Source organism: Gekko japonicus, unplaced genomic scaffold (genome assembly GCF_001447785.1).
Source record: "Gekko japonicus isolate JY-2015 unplaced genomic scaffold, Gekko_japonicus_V1.1 scaffold45, whole genome shotgun sequence".
Lineage (NCBI taxonomy): Eukaryota > Metazoa > Chordata > Lepidosauria > Squamata > Gekkonidae > Gekko > Gekko japonicus.
In genome coordinates this window covers 579,538-607,413 of record NW_015177011.1, presented here as the reverse complement: position 1 = coordinate 607,413, position 27,876 = coordinate 579,538, and the positions used below count along the sequence as shown (strand labels likewise).

At 44.3% G+C, this 27,876-nt stretch overlaps 1 protein-coding gene across 1 annotated transcript; it reads left to right on the top strand.

Moving 5' to 3' along the window:
- Positions 1 to 418: 418 nt before the first annotated feature.
- On the top strand, positions 419 to 27,876 carry FLVCR1 (feline leukemia virus subgroup C cellular receptor 1). The gene is made up of 10 exons (XM_015427596.1): positions 419 to 862; positions 1,890 to 2,034; positions 15,586 to 15,726; positions 17,198 to 17,265; positions 21,164 to 21,267; positions 21,926 to 22,036; positions 23,303 to 23,408; positions 23,974 to 24,085; positions 26,837 to 26,904; positions 27,853 to 27,876. Exons 1-10 carry the CDS (start codon positions 419 to 421, stop codon positions 27,874 to 27,876), a joined length of 1,323 nt encoding a protein of 440 aa, XP_015283082.1.

Here is a 27,876-nt window from a genome sequence, read left to right as displayed (position 1 = left end):
GGAGGGACGCACGCCACGCACCCTGAAGGTGGAGGGCACCTGGCAGATGTGATTCAGGGGTTCTCGCCGGTGTGAGCAACAGAAGAAGGGCAGGAGGGAGGATTGCGGGCCGCAGGGCTTCCGGGCAGGGAGCCTCCCTAGGCTGGGTGGCCTCACAGCAGCTATTAAGCGAGTGAGCGGTGAAGCAAGCGGCTTGAGGAGTCATCCAGGTGCGGCAATGGGCGGGGAGGGGGCCGACATGGTGGAGGCTGGCGAAGGTGGCGAGGAGGAAGAGGGTGGGGAGACCGTGGTGCCGCTGCCACCCCTCCAGATGGACGGATGCGCCCTGCTTAGGGAGCCGGAGCACAGCAGCAGCTCCACGCCTCTGATAGGAGTGACTGATGCGGAGGTCATGCTGTCTCCCTCGGAACCGAAGGTGATGATGCCTCGATTGTCCAAGCGCAGGCTGGTGGTGCTGGCCGTGTTCAGCTTGTACTCCTTGGTGAATGCCTTCCAGTGGATCCAGTACAGTATATTGAGCAGTGTCTTTACAATCTACTATGGAGTGTCTACTCTTCAGATAGACTGGCTTTCCATGGTCTATATGGTAGTATATGTGCCTCTCATCCTGCCTGCCACTTGGCTGCTTGATACTCGAGGACTCCGTGTCACCGCCTTGCTGGGGTCTGGACTCAATGGCTTGGGTGCCTGGATTAAGTGTGCCAGTGTCCAGCGAAACCTATATCCGGTCACTTTGTTGGCACAGCTCATCTGCTCCATAGCACAAATCTTTATTTTGGGGCTGCCATCCCACATTGCTTCTGTCTGGTTTGGGCCGAAGGAAGTCTCCACTGCCTGTGCTGTAGCTGTGCTGGGCAATCAGGTGAGCAGCAAAGAAAAGTATGGGTAATGGTTGGGTTGAGGGTGTACCTGGGAGCAATGCTCCCTCTAAGCTGTGGAGTCTTGTGAGCAAAAATTCTACTTTGTAAGCTACTGGCATTAAAGTTGTGAGTGAGCAATTTGGCTGCTGCATAAATTAGTTTGCTCTGGAGCCATCCTTCTTGAGCTGAGACAAAAATGTGTGAGTCGGAGGCTAAAACACTATGAGCTAGTTCACACTAACTCATCTTAGAGGGAACACTGCCTGGGAGGGGTATGTATTAAAGGAAATAAATACACATGTTTGAGTGGGGGCATGTTGTGTACTTATATGGTTTATAGCCAGAATGAATGTGCTAGTCAGCTTCATTTACCAACAAGACAGGGATGTTTAGTTTTCAAAAAGGAATTGGTAATCGCCTAGATTTCTTGATGTAGTTTTGTGAGATTTAGTGGCAGTAGTAGTCCTATTCCCTTTGCACTCCCCGCCCCTTGTTGTGGAATTTCATGCTAAACTATGCAGCGTCATCTTGAACTTTTTTAGAAATAATATTGTGAAAACAGAAGACTGGGCTGAAGCTTGAAATGATTCTGTGACTTCTGCCATTCATTTGGAAATCAAATTTATACTTTGCACTTAAATTTGCCTGCTTTCATTAATTTCTGCTTAGTATTTTAGCTCTTCAGTTGCAAAGTTTTCGTTGCTTTAGAACTAGTAAAATGGAGATGCTGATACAGTTCAAAAAGTGTCAAACATTCAGAGAATGACTGGGCTAATGTTTGTGCAAGGCTTTATTTATTTATTAGTCTTAAGTTCCCACATAAAACTGGGACATACAGTTTCTCCTTCATCAGTGTTCTGAATGTACCATTTCATTTTAATCTGGGGAAGTCTAATTTATGTAAACACTGTGAGTTTAGAGAAATCTATCAGACACATTGCTCTTCAAGGTGAGGAAAGAACACTTTCCTCTTATTTTGTTTATAAAGTGCAGTGCTCTAAAAACTTTTTTGTGTTTTTATTTTTACAGCTAGGCACAGCAATTGGTTTCCTCTTGCCACCTGTTTTAGTTCCAAACACAGAAGATGACCTTGACCTCATGGGACGTAACATCAGCATCATGTTCTATGGCACAGCAGCAGTATCAACACTCCTGTTTCTACTAACAGCAATTGGTATGTAAAATTACATATGAAGAATTTGAACTTAGTGTGAGGAGGGATAAGAGCACAAATTGTGGAAGGGCTTGTAGACCAAGTGCAGTTTTCTACCATAGAAATGTGACCTCCAATCCTACCACAATTTTATATGTAGTAAAAGAATCCTAGCCTAATTAGACTTTACGCAACTTTTGTTGTTGTTTTGGGGGAAGCATTTCATTTAGTAGGGAAGGCATATGGAAAAGTCATGTGCAACAGAACTTGTCTAATTCCCTTTTAAAACCAGTAAATTTATGTTAACCGATTCCTTTCGATCAGAGGTTCCCAAACTTATTTGTCCTACTGCCCCCTCTTCATTAAAAAAAAATTATTCAGTGCCCCCCTGGAAATCTACCTTCAAGAAGTGGACAAAAAGATACAGTGACAAATTTGCACATAGTAAAGAAAGATGTTGTTGTAAGTAAAGAAAGATGTTGTTGGCCTGAAGCCAGAGGCCAGCAGCAGCCACCACCCAATAGCCCAGCAGCAACACCAGTCTTACAATCACATGCATTTGCAATTTGCTGTGATTGGCTGTGGAGACCCTTCTCCACCTCTTCCTCCCTCCCTGATCCCAGAGAAGACCAGGGGAAGGCAGGAAAAGGCTGCTTTAGATAGGTTCTGGACTCTTCTTTCTTTATGCTTCCACCGCCCCCTTATTTTTATTCAAGGCCCTCAATTGCACCCAAGGTGCCTACCGCCCACCTGGATCGTTCCTGTGCCCCCCAGGAGGCGGTATTGCCCACTTTGGGAACCAATGCTTTAGATTAAAGTTGAATGAAATCTGTATGGAGCTGGACCTCATGCACAGACACTCCTGGAGAGACCTGTACTGAAAGTGAGCTCTTTCTCGGAGGGGCAGCTAGAGGCATTACTGGAATCACTAGGAAGTCCAGTTACCATCCAGTCCCAGTGGGCTGCCTATAGGTGAAAGGGGAGGGGCTGTGGCTCTTTGTATGCAGAAGGTCCCAGGTAGTAGGCGATGGGAAGACCTGAGACCCTGGTGAGCTGCTGCCAGTCAGGGTAGACAGTACTGACTTTGATGGATGATGATCTGACTCTGTATTAGGCAGTCTCATGTGTGAAAGATCCCTTCCCCAATCCCTTTCATTTCAGGGCGAGTGCCACAGCCAGACTTCCCCTTTACTCTTACGCATGTTCCAGGGCATAAAAATCAGTAAAAGAAAGAAAAAGGTTTTTCAGTGAGAAATATAAAGGTAGAAGGCTGATGGTTAAAGTCCACATATGACTACACCTGTGTGGTAGAATGATACAGAAGGCACTTATTGAGGCTACTACATGGAGTGAAGAGGGCCAGGAAAGAATTCATGAGGTAGGAGTGACTGGCTGGGAAGGAGTCCATGTGTTAATCACTCTTTGGGTGAAGAAGATACTGCCTTTTATCTGTTCTAACCCGACTGCTCAGCAATGTCATTGAGTGCCCACGAGTTCTTGTATTGTGAGAAAGGGAGAAAAGTACCTCTTTCTCTACCTGCTCTATCCCATGCATAATCTTATAAACCTCAGTCATGTCACCCCTCAGCCGTTGTTTCTCCAAGCTAAAGAGCCCCAAGCGCTTTAACCTTTTTTCATAGGGAAAGTGTTCCAACCCTCAACCACTCTTTGCCACCCCCACCCCCACTGGAGCACTTCTGCTGGTTTGCCTCATCTCACTCCCAGACCTGAGCTGTTGCTTTAAGATCGGCTGCTGGGCAGGCATTGTATTACTACTGCCTAAGGAGTCAACAATGGGGCAACTTGGGGTGGGGAGGAAGATAATGGCAAAGAGTAGAGCTGGAGACAGGTGGTGCAAGTGCTTACAATTTAGAATGTTTCTCTCTGTACTAGAGGTATAAGGTTTCTGGAAATTATATAAGCAGTGCATATTTTCTGATCAAACTTCAACTTAGTTTGCTGCTTTAAGAATATAAAGTGCATAATATTTAAGTTTGCATGAAATTGTATTATTTATGAAGTTTAAAAAGTTAATTTCTTTCAAGCAAAATTGCCAATATACCCAGAACTACAATGAGAGCTGCAGATTCCTGCACTGCATCCTATGTTACCTTAACATGTATTTTTGCCATTTGGGAGGCGGAAGATGTTGAAAATGGCAAAATAGTGTACTTGGATAAACAGTATTGTGCACATTACTAGCACATTTGGGTACTGAGTTACTTAAATGTTGAAACTGAATATCAATAGTTTAGTGTAATATCATTAATAAAGCATATGCAATTATATTTTATTTATTTATTTTTAGATTTATATCCCGCCCTCCCCGAAGGCTCAGGGCGGCTAACAGCGAGGCATAAGTGCCAAAGTTAAAATAGATAAAAACAGCATAAAACAGAATAAAACAATATAATACAAGCAACAAAGTGTCAGTGCTCCATTTGTCACAAGATGGGGTAGATCTTAATCCAACGGCAACGTTCCAGTAGCCTGTCATCCCTTCTCCTTCCAGGGTCATCTCGCACCCCGATGGAGCCACATAGTGGTGGTAGTGGTGTGATGATGCATAAATAGCAGTGGTGGAATAGTGGTGGCAGCGGCTCCTACTCAAAAGCCTGGCGGAAGAGCTCTGTCTTACAGGCCCTGCGGAACCGAAAAAGGTCCCGCAGGGCCCGGATCTCCTTCCACCAGGTAGGAGCTGCCACCGAAAATGCCCTGGCTCTGGTAACAGCAAATATCCCTGGGGCCATGACTTTCCAGGAGATGTTGGCTCCCCGACCATAGTGCCCTTAGAGGAACATATGGGGAAAGGCGGTCCCTTAGGTAAGCCGGACCCTGGCCATACAGGGCTTTAAAGGTAAGAACCAGCACTTTGAAGCGGATCCAGTACGCTATTGGCAGCCAGTGCAGTGCTTTCAGCACAGGCTGAATGTGATCCCTCCTAGAGAGACCCATCAGCAGCCTGGCTGCAGCATTCTGCACTAGCTGCAGCTTCCAGATTTGCGACAAAGGCAGCCCCAAGTAGAGAGCATTACAGTAGTCTAGCCTCGAGGTGACTGTTGCCTGGATCACTGTGGCCAGGTCATCGCGGTCAAGGAAGGGGACCAACTGCTGAGCCAGCCGAAGATGGTAAAAGGCCGACTTGGCAGTGGCTGCCACCTGGGCCTCCATTGTTAAAGAGGAGTCCAGGAGCACACCCAAACTCCTAACCTCCACCCAGCCACAGCCTGTAACGCCCGATGAAGGTCATCCGGGGCAGAGTTCAATCGGCTGCCCAACATCAGATAGAGCTGGGTGTCATCTGCATATTGATGATGACACCCAAGCTCACAACTCTGGGCAATCTGGGCAAGGGGGCGCATGTAGATGTTAAACAACATCGGGGACAGCACAGCCCCCTGAGGCACCCCACACTCAAGGGAATGTCTCCGGGACCGCTGATCCCCTATCGCCACCCTTTGTCCCCGACCTTGGAGAAAAGAGGCAAACCATTGAAGGGCAAGCCCCTGAATCCCCACATCGGTGAGGCAGTGGGCCAGCAACTGGTGGTCGACCATGTCAAACGCAGCCGACAGATCTAACAACACCAGTGCCGCCACACCACCCCGATCCAGATGCCTACGGAGGTCGTCAGTCAGGGCGACCCGCACCGTCTCTGTCCCATGACCTGGGCGAAAGCCGGACTGGTAGGGATCGAGGACAGAAGCATCATCCAGAAAGCCCTGTAGCTGTAACACCACCGTCCTCTCAATAAGTTTGCCCAAATAGGGCAAATTGGACACCGGTCGATAGTTGGCCAATTTGGCCAAGTCCAAAGATGGCTTTTTCAAGAGAGGGCGGACCATCGCTTCCTTGAGTGCTCCAGGGAACCGTCCCTCCGAGAGGGACATGTTGATAATCTCCCGCAGGGCACCTCGGAACCCCTTGTGGCCCACTTTAATGAGCCAGGAGGGGCACGGATCAAGGTTGCATGTGGTTGGACGCACAAATACGAGCAATCTGTTAACTTTCTCCAGACTGAGTAGGTCAAAACGCTCTAAACCCGGCACCAAAGGCGTGCAAGGGACCTCAAGTTCACTCAGTGTTTCAATTGTGGCAGGGCGCCAAGACTTTGTCTGCAAAATAGCTTGCAAATGCCTCACAGCCAATATCCAGTTCCCTAACATTTTGCCTGCCCTGTGGCAGAGCTGTCAAATACCAAATTGTACTAAATAATTGGGCCGGGCGTGAGCTAGCAGATGCCAGCACTCCACCAGCTCATCCCGCAAGGCCATCTGGAGCCGCATTGTATCCATTTGGCACCGCGGATGTGCAAGAATCCGCGCGCCGGCTAAACAAGGTCAGGGTGGAACATTCAGACGGGCCTTCAGGGCCAGGTGGTCCGACCATGGCATTGCCTCTGCAGTGATCCGGTCCACCGTCACCCCCGCCGTGAAGATCAAATCGAGCATGTGACCGGCCCGATGCATGGGAGCTGAGACAAATTGAGAGAGTCCCATTGCCGCCATGGACGACACCAGGTCCATAGCCCGGCTGGAGGTCGTGTCCTCAGCATGGACGTTGAAGTCACCCAAGACAATCAGCCTAGGGTGCTCCAATGCCCAGCCTGATACGGCCTCCAGCAGGGACGACAGGCTACTGGCCGGTGCGTTAGGCGGTCAGTACACCAACCAAATTGCCAAACTCTCATCAGCCTCCAGCATCAAACGCCACACTCAATGCCTGCGATCTGTGAGGCATTTTTTTTTACTGTATTACTACAAGATCTCTTTAGTGTATAATAAAGTTGTTTAATATCATATTATTGCAAAATTAGATGAGATTATTTAAACAATAAGTAGATCTTTGAAAATATGTTTGTCTACCCTATATTCAGGAATAATTTCCTAATGCCAGTTTATTTAAAAATCTTCATACTTCACACTTTGTGAGTAAAGCCTTGTCTTAAAGAGAATTTCTTTCCCTCAGAGAAAAGAAGTGTTTTTTAAATAATTTTTAACTTTTCTGTTGGACAACTTGGGGAGGAAAGTCCTTGGTGGAGCTAGTTTTTCCAAACCCACCTGGGAGTTCCCACCTCTATTCCTCTTATACTTGAGGATGAAGATGAGGGGGGGTTTACTGGTAAAATGTTATAGCACATGAGAGCCTTGAAACAATATCTTAACAGTTTCAACAGGAACAAGCAGTGCTAGTAAATTATAGATACATTGTATATAAAAAGGTACAATGCTTGGCAACACAGCAAATCTGAGAAGAGCCAAAAAGAATAGACAGTGAACCTCGCAAGAAATGAAGAACAGAATTTTAGCTAGCTACAGGACAGAGGTTCATGACATTGTACAGGAGGCAGCAATCATCGCCATCCCAAAGAAAAAGAAATGCAAGAAAGCAAAGTGGCTGTCTGATGAGGCCTTACAGATAGCAGAGGAAAGAAGGAAAGCTAAAGGCAAAGGTGAAAAGGAAAGATTTACCCAACTGAATGCAGATTTCCAGAGAACAGCAAGGAGAGATAAGGAGGCTTTCCTGAATGAACAATGCAAAGTAATAGAGGAAAACAATAGAATGGGAAGGACTAGAGATCTCTTCAAGAAAATTGGAAAAATCAAGGTAACTAAGATCATGGCATCTGGTCCCATCACTCCTTGGCAAATAGAAGGGGAAGTCGTAGAAGTTGTGACAGACTTCACGTTCCTGGGATCCCAGATCACTGCAGATGGTGACTGCAGCCATGAAATTAAAAGACGCCTACTCCTTGGGAGGAAAGCGATGGCGAACCTAAACAGCATGATAAAAAGTAGAGACATCACCCTGCCAACAAAAGTCCGTATGGTCAAAGCAATGGTATTCCCAGTAGTCATGTATGGCTGCGAATGTTGGACTATAAGGAAGGCCGAGCGCCGAAGAATAGATTATTTTGAACTATGGTGCTGGAGAAGACTCTTGAGAGTCCCCTAGACTGCAAGGAGATCAAATCAGTCAATCCTAAAAGAAATCAACCCTGACTGTTCCCTGGAAGGCCAGATAATGAAACTGAAGCTCAAATACTTTGGCCACCAAATGAGAAGGGAGCACTCACTGGAGAAGACCCTGATGCTGGGAAAGATTGAAGGTCAAAGAAGAAGAGGACGGCAAAGTATGAGATGGTTAGACAGTGTAATAGATGCAACGAACATGGAATTGAGCAAGCTTCAGAGGACAGCGGAAGACAGGAAGGCCTGGCGTGATCTGGTCCATGGGGTCGCGAAGAGTTGAACTCGACTGTGTGACTGAACAACAACAAGAGGGCAGAATGCTTGTGCTGCTGCCACTCTTGATGCATGGGCTCTCCCTCTTTGTCAGACTAGCTTCTATAGGAAGTCTCTCCTTTTCTTCAGATTGGTAAAGGACATAGCACTGTGCTGCAGTCTCCTGGGCTCAAGCCAGGAATAGTGTACAAGATGGGAGGCATGGATGTCTAGAAATCTGCAGAAACAATTGCAGTTTGCTCAGACAAATTATACAGCTTAGTGTGTCCTGTGTCCTCGACAACTTCTACACACACCTCTTGAAACCTCTGGACAACTTATTGTGAGTAAAGTTAGGAGGACCTACTATAGCAAATAATGCTGCTCCGCTCAAGTGGTTAAGACGCTGAACTGCAGGCTGGAAGGTCAGTAGTTCAGCAGTTCAAGACCCGAGTGCCGCATGACGGAGTGAGCTCCCATCCCTGGTTCCAGCTCCTGCCAACCTAACAGTTCGAAAGCAAGATTTCCCTTTATAGTTAAATATAGATTCCCCCACCCCTTTATTTTTAAGCAAGTATCAGGTGCTTGGCATCTGATTTCTTGCAGGATCAGGTTCTAGCAACCAGGAAGATTTCATGTGGTCTGAATGTAAGAGATAGATAGCTATCACATTTTTAGCAAGGGCAAAGGAGCCAAAGCCAGGGTCACAGACATAAAACTGAGGGTAACTCAGAATCTAACTGGGCTGGATTTAACCAGCAATCAGACACTGAAAGCCAGTAGTCACCAGGGAGACACAAAACAGATCAAAACAGTCTCACCGATTTCACACAAGAGCTGCGCCACGGTCACGCCTCCCTTTGACCCGCGGCTTCGCCTGATTTTCCCTGCGGTTTCGTGATCCTCAAAACAGGATCATGAAACCGTGGGGGAAATCGGGCAAAGCCGTGGGTCAAAATGCGGCCGTGTGGCTACGAGTGGGAAATTGACCAATAGAAGCGGGGCAAAGGGAGGTGTGACCGTGGCGTAGCTCTTGTATGAAATCAGTCTCTGTAAGCTCTGAAAAGCAACTAACTAGTTTCAGTGCTTACGTATCCAGCTGAAGCAAGTCTGGAAACAATAGCAAGAGGCAGTGTAGTGTTGGGCCTGAACTGCGATCCTGAAAGAGCTTTAGGCAGCAGTCTTGATGGTTCATCAAACAGGAAACCAGCACCTGACCTGCAGGGCTCCAAGCCCAGCAGAGTCTGACCATAAGCTGCTATTCAATATAGCTTCCAGTAACAGTTATTCTAGTTCAAGTAACATGTCTTTGTTCACTAGTGTATAATCCATTCAATAATGGGCTTGTTTTTCTCCCTTGGCTTTTAAGGTACAAACAGATCAATATTAGGCTGTGAAATTAGATGGAATAGGCAGCACGGCTATGCCTGCATCCAGCTATGAACAAAGGTAGGCTGTTATATGTGGCAGCACCTTTGACCCAGTTGCTTTCCAAGCTCAGCAAATACAAAGGAGGAATGGTTGTGATGGTAGTGATGGCTGGGTCAAGGCATGTCTGGGGTAGATGAGAGTGATTCTGTCTCTACCTATGGCAGACTAACTGCATCCATGTTGCTCACCTGGAATGCAGGCAGGTCATAGGCATATAACAGTGTGATCATAGTTCTCTTTGGAGTGGGGGGACTGCCTGCCTAAGATAACTGCCTGTCGTTCAGGCTGTCTGTGAGCTGCAAGCAAGTGGGCAATAAACTGATTTTCTCGCTGTGTAAGGTGTAAAGTCATTTTAGTCACACGGTATGTTCAGTATGGCCAGCAATCTACTTCAGGGACTATCTTCTAAATATGGGTAGCTTGAACTTCAGAAATAAGCTCTTCATAATTAAAGTCAGCTTTTCCTGTGACAGATATTTAATGATTTTTCTGTAAATCCTCAAGATCTGGGCAAGGAGTGGTCTAAGGAATTTATTTCCTTCAGTCCCTGTAATCACAATAAGGACTTTAACTGAACAATTAGCACTCAGGCAATTAAGTGTGTTACTAGCTTTATCACACTTCTTTCCCAGAAAAAATGAGGGACCATATAATAGATTTTTAAAATCCTTCTGAGTTATGAACCCAGATGAAAGGACCAAAACAGCCCTGATTTGGGTAGCCCAGCCAAGCCTGATCTCATCAGATCTTGGAAGCTAAGCAGGGGCTGACCCTGGCATGTAATTGGAAGGGAGACCTCCAAGGAATACCAGGGCTCGGGACGTAGAGGCAGGCAATCAAGCCACCTCTCTGAAACATCCAAACGCCACTAGGAGTCTCCAGAAGTCACCATGACTTCCGGGCATGCAAGCACACGCACAAACACACAAAACCCCACAAAAAAGAAAGGATCAAAACAGAGCTATTAAGTGTGAAATGGCAATTTCCTTTTAGTTCATTTTGAATAGTTCTTGGCGGGGGGCTTGTTGGGCAAAATATGAACTATAAATTGAATTTTGAAAATGTCACGTCATTAATTTTCTGGGTCAATTACAATGAATGCTTCAGGTTGGAGCCTGCCTGCTGTCCACCAACAGAAGTGGATTGAGCTCTGCTTTCCATTTCCCTCAGCAGAATTCTGTGATCCCTGACACAACTGGTTACTGGATCCTTGCAGATAAAGGGCCAAAGAGCTACACTGACAGAATTGAGTGAGATTGCCCTGCTCTTATGTTAATTTTGACCAAATGCTAGTTGAATGCAATTAGCTAACTGGGATGTAACGATAAATTGGTTTGCTGTGAAAGTGGAAACAGCCAATAGGCTGGCCAAGCCCAGTGGAAAGAGGAGCCATGTAAGCCCTGGGCCTGCATACACAGCAGAGAGTGTTGCTTGAAGTATGTGTTAGGTACGAACTTGCACCTGTGACTTGCTTACCTTCTACCCAACCATGGGGAGCTAGGCCTGTGAACCCTGTATCAGTACATGAAGGGAGAGTCCTAGGCATGTGGTGGCGCTGTTGCTGTTAGATCCGTCAGCCGCATTTGATACGGTCGACCATCAGCTGCTGGCCCACCGCCCCGCTGACGTGGGGATCCGGGTGCTTGCCCTTCAATGGCTTGCCTCATTTCTCCAAGGTCGGGGACAGAGGGTAGTGCTAGGGGAACAGCAGTCCCAGAGGCGCCCGCTTGAATGTGGGGTGCCTCAGGGGGTGGTGCTTTCCCCGATGCTGTTTAACATATATATGCGTCCCCTCACCCAGATTACCCGGCGGTATGGGCTGGTGTGTCATCAATATGCAGATGATACCCAGCTCTTTTTGATGTTGGGTGGCCAGTCGGACTCCAACCCAGAAGATCTGCACCGGCCTTTACAAGCCGGTGCTGGATGGCTCAGACTGAGCAGGCTGAAATTAAACCCGGTGAAGATGGAGGTCCTGTGCTTGAGTCGGACCGGACCAGGGTTAGGGTTTCCGCTCCTGACCTTCGATGGGGCACCTCTGGTGCCAGCTTCGGAGGTTAGGAGCTTGGGAGTGCTCCTGGACCCCACCTTAACGATGGAGGCCCAGGTGGCGGCCACTGCCAGATCGGCCTTTTATCATCTTCGGCTGATACGGCAGTTGGTTCCTTTCCTCGACCGCAATGACCTAGCTACAGTGATCCATGCGACGGTCACCTCGAGGCTAGACTACTGTAACGCTCTCTACATGGGGCTGCCTCTGTCACAAATCCGGAAGCTGCAGCTGGTGCAGAATGCTGCGGCCAGGTTGTTGGTGGGCGCCCCTAGGTGGGAGCACACCCGACCTGTATTGAAAGCGCTGCACTGGCTGCCTATAGCATACCGGATTCGCTTCAAAGTGCTGGCGCTTACCTTTAAAGCCCTACATGGCCAGGGTCCGACATACCTGAGGGACCGCATTTCCCCACATATTCTCCAAAGAGCACTTTGGTCGGGGTCACAACACCGGCTGGTGACCCCGGGCCCTAAGGAGGCCAGGCTTGCGGCAACAAGGGCCAGGTCCTTTTCAGTGGCGGCTCCTATCTGGTAGAATGAGCTCCCAGAGGAGATCAGGGCCCTGCAGGACCTTATGCAGTTCCGCAGGGCCTGTAAGACGGAGCTCTTCTGCCAGGCCTTCGAGTAGGAGCCGCCACTGCTACTACCACCACTGCTCCGTCATAGAGTGATACCGCCAGAGGGCCGGGTAACATCTATCCACAACCCTAGCCCTCCCCCTCTGCTATGCAAGATGTTGGGAGTTTTATGTGTGCATCCGATGGCATTGAATTTTAACTGTTTAGCTTTTATATACTGTATGCACTTTGTGCTCTGTGGAAGCCGCCCTGAGCCCGTTCACGGGGAGGGCGGGGTATAAATACAATAAAATAAATAAATAAATGCTAGCATTATCCAGCTCTATTTTCTGATGCTTCAGGGTTGCTTCCCCTTATCTTGCGGTGCTAGCTAGGGGGAATGAGAGGCTTGACAACATGGAGAGGTTAGCAGCACATCATGTGTGTGATACTGGAGTTGATCAAACTGTTTTAGGGCCAAAGTGATGCACCTTGGTCTTTGGCTTATACTTCTGTTTTAAAGATACACATGCACGTACTTGCAAACATTCACCATTTTTAGACGTGGCTCAGGAAGTAAGCAATACTATGACTGCTGAAAGTTTCAGGGACAGTTGCAAATAAGTTATTTTTCTTTTGCTCTGGAATTTTTGGCCTTGAAACTCACACTTATGCAAAGAGTCACCCTTCCTAATTCTAGTATAAATTTATTATTTTAAAACATTTGAGCAGTTAAACATTTAAAATGATAAAATAATTAATAATTATTAATACACAAACTATACAAATGAAGTATAAATTTATTATTTTAAAACATTTGAGCAGTTAAACATTTAAAATGATAAAATAATTAATAATTATTAATACACAAACGATGCCAGAATCAGGGAGGAAGGCCAATAATGGTTATTAGGGGTATGGGGGGGGGAGTCTCCCCATTAGTGGAAGATAAACAAATCTTCCAGGGGAGGGAGTTCTAAGTAATCAGATGGTGAAAGACAGGAAATGTACAATTCAAAGAGAGTCATTTAACAATCATGAAATTTCCTGTGTAAATGAGTTAATATATGAATACCTTATAGAAAGTGTTTTTATATTTAGTTTGTTTTGGGTCATAAGTAATATAATTTGCCATATAGATTCCAGTGGGGTTCTGGAGGATGGGGGTGGGGAATATCTGAAGGCAATGCAAATTTCAGTTCTGTCTGTCATACATAGTCCAAAACAAAATTTCTAACTCATGTTCTGAAAGACCAATAAGGAAATATGATGGCAGAGGAATATTCTGATATTCCTGTAATTCCATTTAATAGTTGAGAACTTTAACATTATTATGGAAAAAAATTTGGTACTACCAGTAGGAGTGGACATGAACTGCAAAACGAACTGAATTTTTACTTGAACTGGGCCGGTTCGTGGTTTGTTTTGACCCGGTTCATTTGGTTGTGCCAATCCCGAACCAACAATGAACTGCCATTTTTTCCATGGAGGTTCGGGTGGTTTGTTAGAGCTGTTCGTTGGCCACACAGCCTGGTGCCAATTCAGTCAATTCTTAGGCAATGCTGGAGATAGACTTGTGGAGAGCCCTAGAAACACCCATAGTAGATGTCCATAGCTTGATTGGCAGCTCTGGCAGCCAACCACAGACCTCCCACTCTGCTCTATGGAGCAGATTGTACCACACCCTGACTCAGATGTTTTCACTTTGCAGCAGGAAGAGAGAGGAGGGGAGCTAGTCATCAAGTGAGAGTTAGGAGAAGAAGAATTGCTTGCTGCTGGCTGATTCAAGGGGAGGCTTTGAGGGGCTCCTTTCCCCCCCACACACAGTGGGACAATTTTTTAAACACCTCTCCTGGCTGGGAAGGTGTTCTTTGCTGTGATTTCAGGGATCTGTGCCACACACTTACTAGCCTCTCTCTGTCAGTGCCCAGGTGTGTGGGGGGAAGGTCTTTTTCCCCCTTTAAAATCCCATCTTTGCCAAGCTTGAAGGGCGGGTGGAGGAGAGCCTGTTGAAGACTCCCTGTGAGTTTGACATTGCAAGGGGGCCATTCTACCACCTCCCAAACTCCCGAACCATACGAACTGGTTCAACAAATGGAAAAGTTCGTGAAATTTCATAGTTTGTGGAACCCAATGAACCACCACGACCTGCCATTATCCTGGTTTGTACTCATCCCTAACTACCAGTATCAAGGCTTTGAGAGAGCTGGCAGGATAGCTCTCTCATATGATGGGGTGATACTTGTCCATTCCAAGTAGTTTAGCATTCTGCCATGTTTGTGCACCATATGCAAATTAAACCAACCATGTTCAAATTTACTTTGCCTTTCTATTTTATGTTTCTAGCACTACTATAATTATAAATAATGAAAGGTTACATAGGCAGCCGTCATGGGACGATATGTTGTGCCTCAAACTATAACAGAGTTTAATTTGTTTTAAGTTTCTATCAAACCAGAGTAGTTATAAGTAGTTGTTTTGGAAATACAAGTGATAGGAATATGGGGTATAAAAATTCCCTAAATATAATGGCTCAGATCCACCTAAGCATTATGCAGATGGAAGGATTTTAACCATCTGAGTATGACATCCTTGTCTCCTTGCGATCTCAGTGCCAAAGGGTCAAGGAGACGACAAGGCTACCACCCAAACCCCAGTGAATGCAAGAATGATGACGACCTTTTGAATTGAAAAGGGCCACAACTTTATTGGTTACAGCATCTGTCAGAGCCTTGGCACAGCATGGAGCAATGGATCTTGGCATCACCCAACCCACCTGCCAGCTGATTTACCTAATCCCACTGAGGTATACTGTGGGATGTAGGATTCCACATGGGTACAGGCTGCTGCGTGGTTTCCTGTATCACTTGAGAATGAGGGTGCCTGGACTGTCCCCAAGTCGGGCATGTACCCTGTAAGCCCTCACCCCAAAATCCCCCCCCCCAAAATCCCTTAAAGGGATCCCCAGATATAGGGGAAGTGGGCATGCTGGCTGCATTTCCCCTGAAAATCAATCCAGTCCTATGGTAACATTGCCACAATGTGTCACCTTCCTCCTTGCCCCTGCAGGCCTACAAACAAGGCCCAGGTAAGTCTGGGCCCCCCTGTTTCCTGCCGCTTCAGCCCAAAATACTGTCAGCAACGGCATTTTGAAGCGTTTCAACAGACTGTGAGAAGGGAGGTAAGAAAGTCACATTCTGTAGGTGGAAACCCTCCTTCTGAATAAATACTGTGGTGCATCCAAGGCTAAATTTGTAATGAAATGTGTTTGCTAAATGTACTGAATTTTCCTCCCTGTCTTCTCCTAGTATTTAAGGAAAAACCTAAATATCCTCCAAGTCAGTCTCAGGCTGCTCTTTCAGAAGTGTCTCCAGAAGATTACTCCTATAAGCAATCAATAATCAACCTCTTCAGAAACATTCCTTTTGTTCTTTTGCTGGTTAGTTATGGTGAGTGTTCCAACTTCTTGTTCAATTGTCTGATACAGTGTGGTTCAGTTGCCATAAAATAGCCCTGACCCTAATAAAGACTAATATTTTGAATGTAAATGAAGCCTGTGATGCTTTCTTATTGTAAAGTAAGCTAATGGGCAGTTCAGCTGGTGGAAGAATGTGGGAATGATTTGCCCAATTTCCTCTCCTTACTGGAGCCCGTCTTGTCCCATGACACGGTGCCTTTGAGGGTTCCCCTACCATTAGCTTTTCCAGTGTGACAAGTGGCTGCTGGGGGAAGGGGGCAAGAGATCTCTTTCTGCAGGCAATGTTGCAGTTGTAAGATTTGCCCAGTTCTCCTCTCCTTGCTACAGTGCCTCCTGGCACTTTGTCCACAAGGGTCTGCTAACCTCAGGATTTTGTTGGGGGGGGGTAGCAACTGGGGAAAGGAGAAGGTAGGAAAGATATGTGTCCATGAGCACTCGGCTCACAGTTCATAGGATCTATTTATTAATTTTCCAAACAAAACAAAACCAAAAAAAAGAAATACAAGTACATAATTTTAGGCACATCTACAAAATCATAGTAAATTCATTAATCTCTTATATCTGATGTTATTCCAATGAAGTTACATATCGCGCATTTCATACCTTTTTTACTCCTGTATTATATCCAGGGGTCTTGTTGTAGAAAAAGAGCTGCCGGAGCTCATTAGCATAACTCATTAGCATAACTTATTTGCATATGCCACGCCCCCTGACATCACCGGAAGTGACAGAAGGCCACACCCCCTGACATCACCGGAAGTGTGTCAGAAGGCCCGGCTACTTACCCTCCTGCTTCATCCTCATTCCCAAACGGAATGAGGATCGAAGCAGAGGGCGGGGTAAAGAAGGGGGCGGGGCTTCACCACGTGACCGCCCCGCCCCCTAGAGGTTCTCTTCCGGAGCTCCGTACCTGAGAGCTCCCCCCCGACTAGAGCCCTGATTATATCTATGAAATTTTCCAATTTATATTGTTTTCTATTTAAAACTGAGAAAGTAAAATAACACAACAGTACACTTGCTGCCACTTTTTTTCCTTTAGTAGATGTAAATAATGCTGTTCTGCCAGATAAGTTTGCTGAAGCTTTCCATGATTTGCTTTCAAAAACACTAATTGTACTGTCTCTTACCATGATGTGAGTTAAAAATTGCCTAGTAGTCTGGCGAAAGAAATAATCCTTTTCTCCTTAATTAATGGCAAGTTATTTCCCTCCACAGAACTTTATTTAGTCAAGAGTCTTTGTCTTCAGTCTTCTGGTCAGGACTGAAGGGCGGATCATAAATGTGGATGATTGAGATGATAGAGAGAGTGGGAAACACATTTCTTAACATGCTTTCCAAGTGACTAAATCTGCTGATTTTCCCCTGCCCATTCTGAGCAGTCTTGCTTGATTTTATTTCTGTAATCATAGCAATACATTTAATAATCATATTTCTCATTGTAGGAATTATGACTGGGGCATTTTATTCAGTCTCAACTCTACTGAATCAAATGATAACAACTCATTATAAGGTAAGTTAATTTAGCTCTTTTGTTGTTGGTACTTGAATTGCTTCTCACTCTGAAGCATAAGAACATAAGAAGAGCCCTGCTGGATCAGACCAGTGGTCCATCTAGTCTAACATCCTGTCTCACACAGTGGCCAACCAGTTCCTCTGGAGGGCCAACAACAGGGTATAGAGGCCAAGGCCTTCCCCAGATGTTGCCTCCTTGCTCTGGGATTCAGAGGCTCTGAATGTGGAGGTTCCCCTCAGTGTGTTAGCAGTGTGTTTAGGTTTTAGTAGAATGGGGGAAGGGAATCCCTGATACTTGGCTATGCATGTATTATTATGAGGGAACTCATCCTGTCCACCATTTAGAGCTATATGGGAACAGATTCTAATCCTGACATTGCACCTTTCAGTAAGCAGAATGTTTGTTTGGACTGGCCCTGTTATGTCCACACCTAGTTTGCGAGAGATTGATATGTGCTGAGGTTACGGTACCATGTATCTTTTGTGAGTGATTGTGCCAAATACGGACATCCTCCCTTCCCCCAAAAGAGTCTGCTTTGGGCTTTTTTCCTTGAGGCCATTCTCTTTTTTTGGCAGGAAAACCTTTGTAGGATAAATAATGTCATGCTTCTTAAATGAGCTACTCACAAGTCTAGTTTAATTATGTCCAGATCCATTTTTTTTAAAGTCTGACTTTTAAAAGCCAGAACATAAAAACAGCATAAAACATTTAGCAGCCTAAAATGATTCTCATAAAACCGTCCTCAAGCAAGAAGTACACAGGAAAAACAAATTTACAAAGTCTCAACCCCTTGTTTGAGTCTGGGTAAAAAGAGACATTTTGGCCTGGCATCTAAGAGAGTAGGGTAGGTGCCAGACAAGTCTTAAGGTGAAGGGTAATTCCACATGTGAGGTGCCACCACTGAAAAAGATCTGTCTACAGTTGTGACTTACCTCACTCCTGCAGAGTGGTATAGAAAGCAAAGACTTTGAGGAGGATCTTGAATGGTGGGTTGGGCAGTATAGGAGGAGATGGTACTTCAAGTATCTAGGCCCTGAATAAGGGTAGAGGTATTAGTGAATTAAAAGCTCAAAGTGACATTACTTTGTTCTCATGTTGGATCAGAGGTCCCCAGTGTGGTTCCCATGGGCACTATGGTGCCTGCTAAGTGCTTCAGTGGAGCCAGGTAGAAGCAAGGCTTCCTACTAACCACTGAAGATATGATAGCCTGTAAAGATTTTTTAAAATGTTGCTTTGGCAGTGGCTGCCACCACAGCACAAAGGTCTTCACTGTGTGACTGCAGGTAAGCTGTGGCAGCCGTTTTGTGGCTGCTCCCATCATGCTGTGTCAGAATTTCAAAGGCGCCCATAGGCTCAAAAAAGTTGGGGACACATGTATTAGATCATAATAACACAAGAGAAGTTGTGCTGGATCAGGCAAATGGCCCAAATGGTCCAACACTCTGTGTCGCACAGTGACCAAAACCCAGGTGCCACCAGTGGGGCCAGAACTCTAGAAGCCCTCCCACTGATGCCCCCCCATGCACCAAGAATACAGAGCATCACTGCCCCAGACAGAGTGTTCCATCTATACCTTGTGGCTAATAGCCACTGATGGACCTCTGCTCCATATGTTTATCCAGTCCCCTCTTGAAGCTATGCCTGTAGCCACCACTACGTCTTGCTGCAGTGAATTCCACATTTTCATGGAGAGCAAGGATTAGGACCTTATTGTTCTGCAGTTGATCTTTCTAAACAGATGAAAAAAGAGACACTTCAGCATCAACAGTTATTCACTATTATGCTTCTCTTTTGGTTGGGTAAAAAAACTTTAATATTATTGCTGACGATTCCAAATCCTGTAATACGCTTTTGAGACTGGCGGACTAATATTTATTTTCCAGTGGCCAGTGGTGGTCTGTACTGCTTTATTGCTGTAGACTGTTTTTCTTTTGAGATCCAGATATAACCTAATAAACAGCTAATTGAAATCCAGTTCCTTGTTTTTAATTAGTGTCACTGCATCCTGTTAGCAGTGTTTCTGTTCTTGGGTATCCAAGCCCTTTTCAGCCATTATGTTTCTGATACCCCTACCTTAGAAGAGCACACTATATGTGTTCCTTTTAATGTGAGTGATCACCATTTTTTGTGAACATGACGTGTACTTTCATGCTTCAGTGTGCATGATCAAAAGGCCTGTTGTAGGTATGTGTTTACACATCCCACTGCTTGAAAATACTCATATTGCCCTATTCACACAAAATGCTGATCACTTGTATTAGGAGATTTACAAGTAGAAGGGTGTAGTTCAGAATCCTACCATTTTAATTTTGCTTCATTTTTTCCTGCAGAGCATGCTTTATTATACTAGAATATTGGGTGTGTCTGTGTCAGTTTAAGACTTATTTTCTGGCACAATTCCAGAATTTTGGCACCTGAAAAGCATGAGGCAGGAGTGCCAAAAATATAACAACTGAAAAAGGATCTAGTCAATGAAAGAAACATGTTTCCAGTTTAGACTACCTCATCTGTGACAAGATCTAGTGATATATTGTCATGTTCTGTGTTTAGCTTCCTTTACAGCCCAAATGACTCTCAGAGCAACTCACAAGAACCCCAGTGAAATGATAATTGTAGTTTAGGGCGTCTGTTCCTTGGGGAGGAGATTTCCAGCTGAACCGGATCTAAGCATGATGATGCTTGGTGTTTGGGTGCATCATGACTTCCCTCTGATAGCTTCACAAATGGCGGTTGGAAGCCTGAAGGAGGGAAGGCATGCAGTGTCATTGGGAGTCCCCATTTATTCCATATTTTACATTTTTTTTCCAGTGGAAAACATACTGGATTTATTGCTGAACTAGTATTCGTATAGTACTCAAACTCATTTCCCCCCTACAGAAAATAGCAAGAGTCCAGTAGCACCATGAAGATGAACAAAATTTGTGGCAGGGTATGAACTTTTGTGTGTTACTGGCCTCTTGCTCTTTTCTACAGCTATAGACATACTAACCCATCTTGATCATTTTTTCCAGACTTACAAAATATTAGTAGTGAAGTAGCTGACTCCCCCATCAATGTCATGAAAACAGCAGAACTGAGCCACCTACAGGAAACCAGGGAGTTTCTACATATTTTAGTGGAAAAGTGGAGCAGGGGAAATTAATCTACTCAGTACCTGAGTGCTTGTAGAATTTTGGCAGGGGAGACTGGAGGATGGGTGGGGAATTCCCAAATTGTTTCTCTCCCCTCAGTTCTTCAAGGCCCCCAGCTGCTTCTTAACTAGTTAGGTAAAGGTAAAGGTTCCCTTGCTCGAAAGCCAGTCAAATCCGACTCTAGGGTTGCGGTGCTCCTCTCCGTTTCAAAGCCGAAGAGCCAGCGCTGTCCGAAGACGTTTCCGTGGTCATGTGGCCGGCATGACTAAACACCAAGGCGCACGGAACGCTGTTACCTTCCCACCGGAGCGGTACCTATTTATCTACTTGCAATTTCTTGCTTTCGAACTGCTAGGTTGGCAGGAGCTGGAACTAGAGACGGGAGCTCACCCTGTCTTGCGGCACCCGGGTCTTGAACTGCTGAACTACCGACCTTCCACAGCCTGCAGTTCAGCGTCTTAACCACTTGAGCCACCGCAGCTTCTTAACTAGTTACTGTGATGTTAATTTTTCATCGCATAGGTCATATATTCCTCATTGTTTTGCTGCAGCTTATTGATTAAAGCATCTAATTAATCTATGTTTTAAATTATGTGTATTTCAAATGTTGTTCACTAATCCTTCATACTTAGCTACAAATGACATGGCTATACATTTCGCGTTTCTTTAGATTCAGAGTTGGGTATGAATGTGCATGGGTGTAAAAGTTTAGTAAATGTAGTAAAGGGAGCTTATGAATACTTCCATAATTATATTATTCAAAGGGAGAAGAAGTGAATGCTGGAAGAATTGGCCTGACACTTGTGGTAGCTGGAATGGTGGGTTCAATTATTTGTGGTTTGTGGCTGGACTACACCAAAACATACAAGTAAGCAAATAAAAATGCAAATTGTAAAGTGTATTTCTGCTATTTGCTATATTTACAGAGTAAAGGGTTAAGTGAGCAGCTCTAGTAAATTTCCCGATAGTATGCTACAAGTTTCGAAGGATTCCCTGAACACACCACTGTTACTGGTGCAGCATTGACTATGTAAACCCATTGACTGCAGGCTGGAAGGAGGGGGGAGGTAAACATCAGAAGCTCACTGAATCTGCAAATAGTGCAGTGTGAGACAGCTTTCCAAACATTTTGTTTAAGGGAAATAACACTGAAGTATCTAGTGCAGTGAAGACCTGGTGTCTGGAAAAAGAAACTGATGTTGGCTCTTAGGAGCTGGAAATTTGTCTTCCAGCCCTTAGCAGGAAGCTGGGGCTTGAGGAAAACTACAGCCTCTGCTACTTGTTAACTTGGGGGGGGGGGGCTAAAACTGATTCTCACTATCTGCTGAGAGTTCAAGAATGCTTCGTGCCTAACGGTGTAAGTAGTTCTTGGACAAGGAGACCAGTGACAGTTTGTTACTGAATGAAACTATACTCCTGTGTTTGAACTGGATGAAGTACTTAAACTATGAGTGTAACAAAAAAAAAATAATTCCGATGGAAGCAATATTTGATAAAATTTTGCTTTTTGTATTTATACACTTTAGGCAGACAACATTAATTGTATACATCCTCTCATTTGTTGGGATGATTGCATTTACATTTACCTTGGATTGTGGACACCTTATAGTTGTATTTGTGACTGGTGGAGTGCTCGGGTAAGGATGTACAAAAACGTCATATCTTATTGTGGATACTACATCAGGATTTCTTAAGTGAGATCTTATTATAGTAACTTTGCGATACTGTATGGTTTTATATTTTCTTATGGAGGAGGCTTCCTCAAGCATAGCATTTCAGAAGTGGCTCGTGAGACAGGTGGATGTAATTGGAAAAGTAAGTGAGAAGATCCCTCCAGCTCTGACAAATGGTCTTCCTAGTTCAGCATCCCCTTTGCTACTATAGCTGACCAGGTGCCTCAAAAGGTCCACAGGGTTACAGAGTTTAAAGCTTCTCAGAGCAATACTGGAGGTTCACTCAGTCATTCTGACTAATAGCCTTTAATTGCCTTTTTAAAGCCATCTAAGTTATTGGCCCTGATCACATCCCATATTCCACAGGTTAATTATATATTTTGTGAAGTACTTTCCTTTGTCTATCCTAAATTTGTCAGCTCATCAATGTCATTAGGTGCCCCTGAGTGTTAGTGCTTTGGGAGAGGGAGGAAGTTCCTTTTATCCACTTAAAGAAATACTACGCATAATTGTATAGAACTCCATAGCATATTCCCTTACCCTATGCGCATTCTTTCTCCTTTCCTAATATTCCTTAGCTTAGCAAAAATGTCTCCCTTCATTGCTGCCAACACTGAGTAGACAAATTCATCGAGTGCCTTTCATTTGCCTTACTCTCAATTTAAAGTTGCTCATCATTGTTTGTTTCAAGTCTTAAGGACTGGATTTACTTGCTTTATGGACATTTAGAAATTATGTTTTTCAGTCCATTGGAATTGTAAAGTCTTTTCTGGATTTGTAGAGTTTTCTTCAAATTGCCAGTCTATGTATCAGTTGTATTTTATGCATGTATTAAATAATCAACAGTATGTTTAATAATATGAAGCATGTTTGATGGTGAACAATTTATTAATTTAAACAATTTGGCACCTTATATGATGTTAAGTCATATATGAGTAGACAAATTCATTGAGTGCCTTAAATACTTGTTTCATTTGCCTTACTGTCAATTTAAAGTTGCTTTATCAGAGTTTGTGCTCATTCTTCTTTTCCTAGTTTGGGCAAGACTTCCACTTCTAAAAGGAATTCATGTATTTTACAGCTTCCTTGAGTTTGCTGGTTAACCATACTGGTGGCCTCTTGGATAAGGAAAAGTACTTTTAAACAGTTATAAATTAGTTGCGAGTCGTTGCTTTTGGCACCGTTCTTCATAACAACTGCTGCTAATTTGGGTTTGGATTTTTATGGCAGCTTCTTCATGACTGGTTACCTCCCGCTTGGTTTTGAATTTGCTGCAGAAATTACATACCCAGAGTCAGAAGGCACTTCATCAGGGCTTCTGAATGCTTCAGCACAGGTAAATGAGTGAATGTTTTAACAAAACTAGGCTACTACAATATTTGGTTCTGAACTTGTGGTGGAATATTCCTACTTCTTAGAAACCTTGACTTAGCTGTCGTTCAGCTTAAATGTAGGACTTTCTGAAACTAACAGGCAGCTCATCGTTATAGTGAGCTTTACTTAGCCTGCAGTATCCACAATGAAAGCCCGTGGCTGCTACTGGAAGTTGCACTAGCACTGTCTGATACAGTTGTGATTTAAGGGGGCCAAATATTCCATTAAGCAGTGACGCAGATAATGTAGAGGCAGCATTCAGTCATCGTTTCCATGTATGGATTCCATTAAAAAAAAAAAAACCTACCATGACGGGTAGGGGAAAAAAGTTCTTGTGATGCCTAATAGTGTAACTGTGGTACTTACAAATAGGATGCCAGAAGTTAGAAGACATCAGAAAAGCAGCACAGGCTCTTGGAACAAATATCACACACAATTTATCTGTAATAATGTGCTGTCCCGTAGACAACTATGGGATATTCTGGAGGTGAAATAATCTGAAATTATTTTTTATGATTAATTTTCAGATATTTGGGATTATTTTTACATTGATTCAAGGAACACTTACATGTGATTACAACCCACGTGCAGGAAACATTTTTCTCTGTGCATGGATGTTTATAGGCATCATTTTAACAGGTAACCCATTGATTCATGTTTGAACTTCTTTCGTAATAAATAATTTGTAACTTGCCAAGATTTGAAGAAGAGATTGGATTTATACCCCACCCTTCACTAGCCAAAGGAGTCTCAGAGCGGCTTACAAACTCCTTTCCCTTCCCTTCCCCTCCCCACAACAGACACCCTGTGAGGTAGGTGGGGCTGAGAGAACTCTGACAGAAACTGCTCTTTTTCAAGAACAGCTGTGCCAGAATTATGGTTTGTCCAAGGTCATCCAGCCAGGTGCAAGTGGAGGAGTGGGGAATCAAACCCAGTTCTCCCATATTAGAGTCTGCACATTTAACCACTACACCAAACTGGCTCATTACTTGGCTTTCAGATTCATTACTTGGCTTTCAAATGATTGAGAGTGGGGAAGAAAATACTCATAGGTAGACTGAAAAATTAGAATGTGTCATTAACACTAAAAGAGCAGGAAGCAAAAATAAAATTTTATGAATACTGGCAGGTATCCAAACAATTGTGCCAGCAAGAAAATTAATTTCTTCATCGGATGGCTGCTGGACACTGGTTCAGTGGGGAAGGGCTGTGGCTCAATGGAAGAACACCTCCAGTTAAAAGGATGAGGCAGTAGGTGATGTGGAAGACCTCTGCCTGAGACCCTGGAGAGCTGCTGCCAGTAGACAGTTCTGACCTTGATGGACCAATGGTCTGATGTAGTATAAGGCAGCCTCATGTGTGACTGTTTAGAAAAGCAAGGCCTATTATTTGAAGGAGTATGGGCTGTGATTCTAAGTACACTTGAAAATATAACTCTTTTGGGGATCATTGAATTCTAAGTAGATGTATTCATGATTTTAAGGATTTAAAAGTAGTAGGTTGAAAAGAAAATTTCCTTTCGTTCTGCAAACATCCTTCTTGGCATATCTAATCTTGTATGGTATAGGTCAATAAAGTAAAGGTAAAGGATCCCTTGCTCGAAAGCCAGTCGAATCCGACTCTAGGGTTGCGGTGCTCATCTCTGTTTCAAAGCCGAAGAGCCAGCGCTGTCCGAAGACGTTTCCATGGTCATGTGGCCGGCATGACTACCAAGGCACACGGAACGCTGTTACCTTCCCACCGAAGTGGTACCTATTTATCTACTTGCAATTTCTTGCTTTCGAACTGCTAGGTTGGCAGGAGCTGGAACTAGAGACGGGAGCTCACTCCATCATGTGGCAACTCGGGTCTCGAACTGCTGAACTACTGACCTTCCACAGCCTGCAGTTCAGCGTCTTAACCACTTGAGCCACCGCAGCTCAATAGACAGTGTTTAAAATTAGAAATTTAAAATGTTCTCTGAACTAGAATAAGTCCTGATATGGATGTGCAAGAGCTTATATGGTGTGTTTTGGAATTGCATGTGCCTATGAATGCTCCGTGCCCTCCCTTTCCAATTATAGGTCCAAACTAGACAGGTGTCACCATAGAAGACTTGCAGGCAGATTCCCCATGGGAACTCGATTCTGAAGTGTGCAGAGCCCTGTTTGAGTCAGGAAAAAGGCCCAGGGATGAGCAGCTAAAGTCCTGCGCAGTGGTCCCAGTTCAGATTGTGGTTCCATGCACTTCAGAGTTGAGTTCCCACAGGGAACCCACAGCTGCTGTCTGGCCGTGAGTCCTCTGTGGCAGTCTCATGTCAAACAATGTCTACTTCAGACTTTAGTGCTACATGTGACTGCAGACAACTTGGGTTATATAGAGTTGTCTGTGTCCCAAAACTGAGGAACGTAGTTAGATACATGGGAAAGAAATGCCAACATGCATGTTTTTGTTTAAAGAACTTTCATTAACTAGAGAACCAGCCCGTGCATCATCTTTGTGAAGGGAAGGTATCATTATTATACAGTGTTAGTCAGCATTATTTTTATTTTTCATCTGTGGTCCCTGAGCTATTTATTTTGTGATTAAATGGTGCTAAGCCTGAGTCTACAAAGCGGGGGTTACTGCTACCGTTAAATAAAAGTGTAATTTCCAGGCAGATCAATCACATAAGGGAATCTGCTTGCTTAGCTATGAATTGGGGCCTCTAGGAGAGCACAGACCAGATATGGAGAAGTCTGTTGTGCATTCACATGTTCTGCACTGGGGTTCCCGAGTCCACCATTGCAAACCAATTTGCTGTTTGGCTTGGAAAGGGATCAGAAATGTAGAGCAGTGTTGTCTCTGCTGTACTACTGTTACCCTGTGCATCTAACTGGTGGGGCAATCCACAGCCTTCTAAGAGTTCCCGCACATCATTTCATCTTTATTAAAAATAATTTGGATATGTTTCTTCTTCCCACATAAAGTGCACTTATAGTTGACTTAGTGTATTTTTTCTAGCCATGCAGAATTAATAATTATGTTTTTGTATATATGGGTAAAGAAACTGGGATGTAGCTAATTTTGTGTTCTTCAAGCTGCTTTCAGTGAATTCAGAAATGTATTTATTCAATTTGACCAGCTGTCACATGGAACAGCTGTAGTTTGTTCAGAGCACGAAGATTCCAGACCATCCTTGGAGAGTGTGGCATCTACCCTCTTTCCTCTCCACCTTATCAAAGTGCCAATGTAATAAATATCGCATGGTATCCAGAACCATATGCCCCCTGTTTATTGATTTGAAGTTTCTCTGAACAGCATTGTTTGTAGATTCAAAATGGCTAGCATTAGCACAAATACTATCCTGAGTGCAAGTGTTTGCTGTTGTGAATGTATTGCAATTTATATCTTGTGTTTTATTTATTTCAGCTTTTATCAGATCAGATTTGCGAAGACACAGTGTGAATTCAGGGATTATGAATGCTGACATTAAATCTGTAAGTAGTCTTTATCGGCATGGTTATCTATTAATAACTGATACATGACATGAGACTATTGAACACAATGGTATTGCAGCTTTGGTTGCTTTGATGGAGTAGCAGATTACACTAAGTTAAGCTTGCATTAGTTAATGAAATGAAAGGAAATGTGAGTAATGCTTTAGTCTGTATTGTGTTTCTCTTGGGAGCTGGTATCTTCTTATTTTCCTTCCCAGGATTTCTCCTTTAAAAGACTTTAAATACATTTACTTGTTACTGTTATATTCTATAATAATCTCTCTCTCTCTCTCTCTCTCTCTCTCTCTCTCTCTCTCTCTCACACACACACACACACACACACACACACACACACACACACACACACACACACAACATAGCTGCCTTAAATGGAATCAGACTATTGGTCCATCAAAGCCAGTATTGTCTACTCAGACTGGCAGCAACTTTCCCGGGTCACAGGCAGAGGTCTTTCCCATCACCTTCTGTCTTGTCCTTTTAACTAGAGATGCTGGGGATTGAACCTTCTGAATGCAAAGCAGATGGTCTTCCACTGAGCCACAGCTCCTCCTCATATGGCTCATATGACTGCAAATTCCCCCCCCCCCATTTCCCCTAAAATACTTTATGAGCATCAGTGGAAGAAGTACTTCTCTTAAGCGGAGTGGAAGATAAGCATCATGTGGGGAACCTGCAGCCTTAGCCGGTTGAATTTTTGTGTGTGATGTCAACACTAGTAGATCACTTTCCCTCCTGCTGCCCAAACCAACTGTTTTACTTTTAAATCCTTGGATCTGGCACCTTCTGTTCTGTGTCATATCTGACTTGCAAGCCCTTCCCCTTATTTCAGATAACAAGGGCTGGCTACAGTTCAGCAGAGGCGGGGAGAGCCAACACTACCTGCTCAGAGGTACTCTGCTAATTAAAACTGTTCATGTTTGTGTCTAGGTTGGCGTGCCAGGGATAAAATAG

Coding starts and splice junctions, on each gene's coding strand:
- FLVCR1 (XM_015427596.1), top strand. CDS start 419: ATGATGCCTCGATTGTCCAAGCGCAGGCTGGTGGTGCTGGCCGTGTTC. Junction 15,727..17,197: donor TCTTTTGCTGGTTAGTTATG/GTGAGTGTTCCA, acceptor TTCTCATTGTAG/GAATTATGACTGGGGCATTT. Junction 21,268..21,925: donor GACTACACCAAAACATACAA/GTAAGCAAATAA, acceptor TATACACTTTAG/GCAGACAACATTAATTGTAT.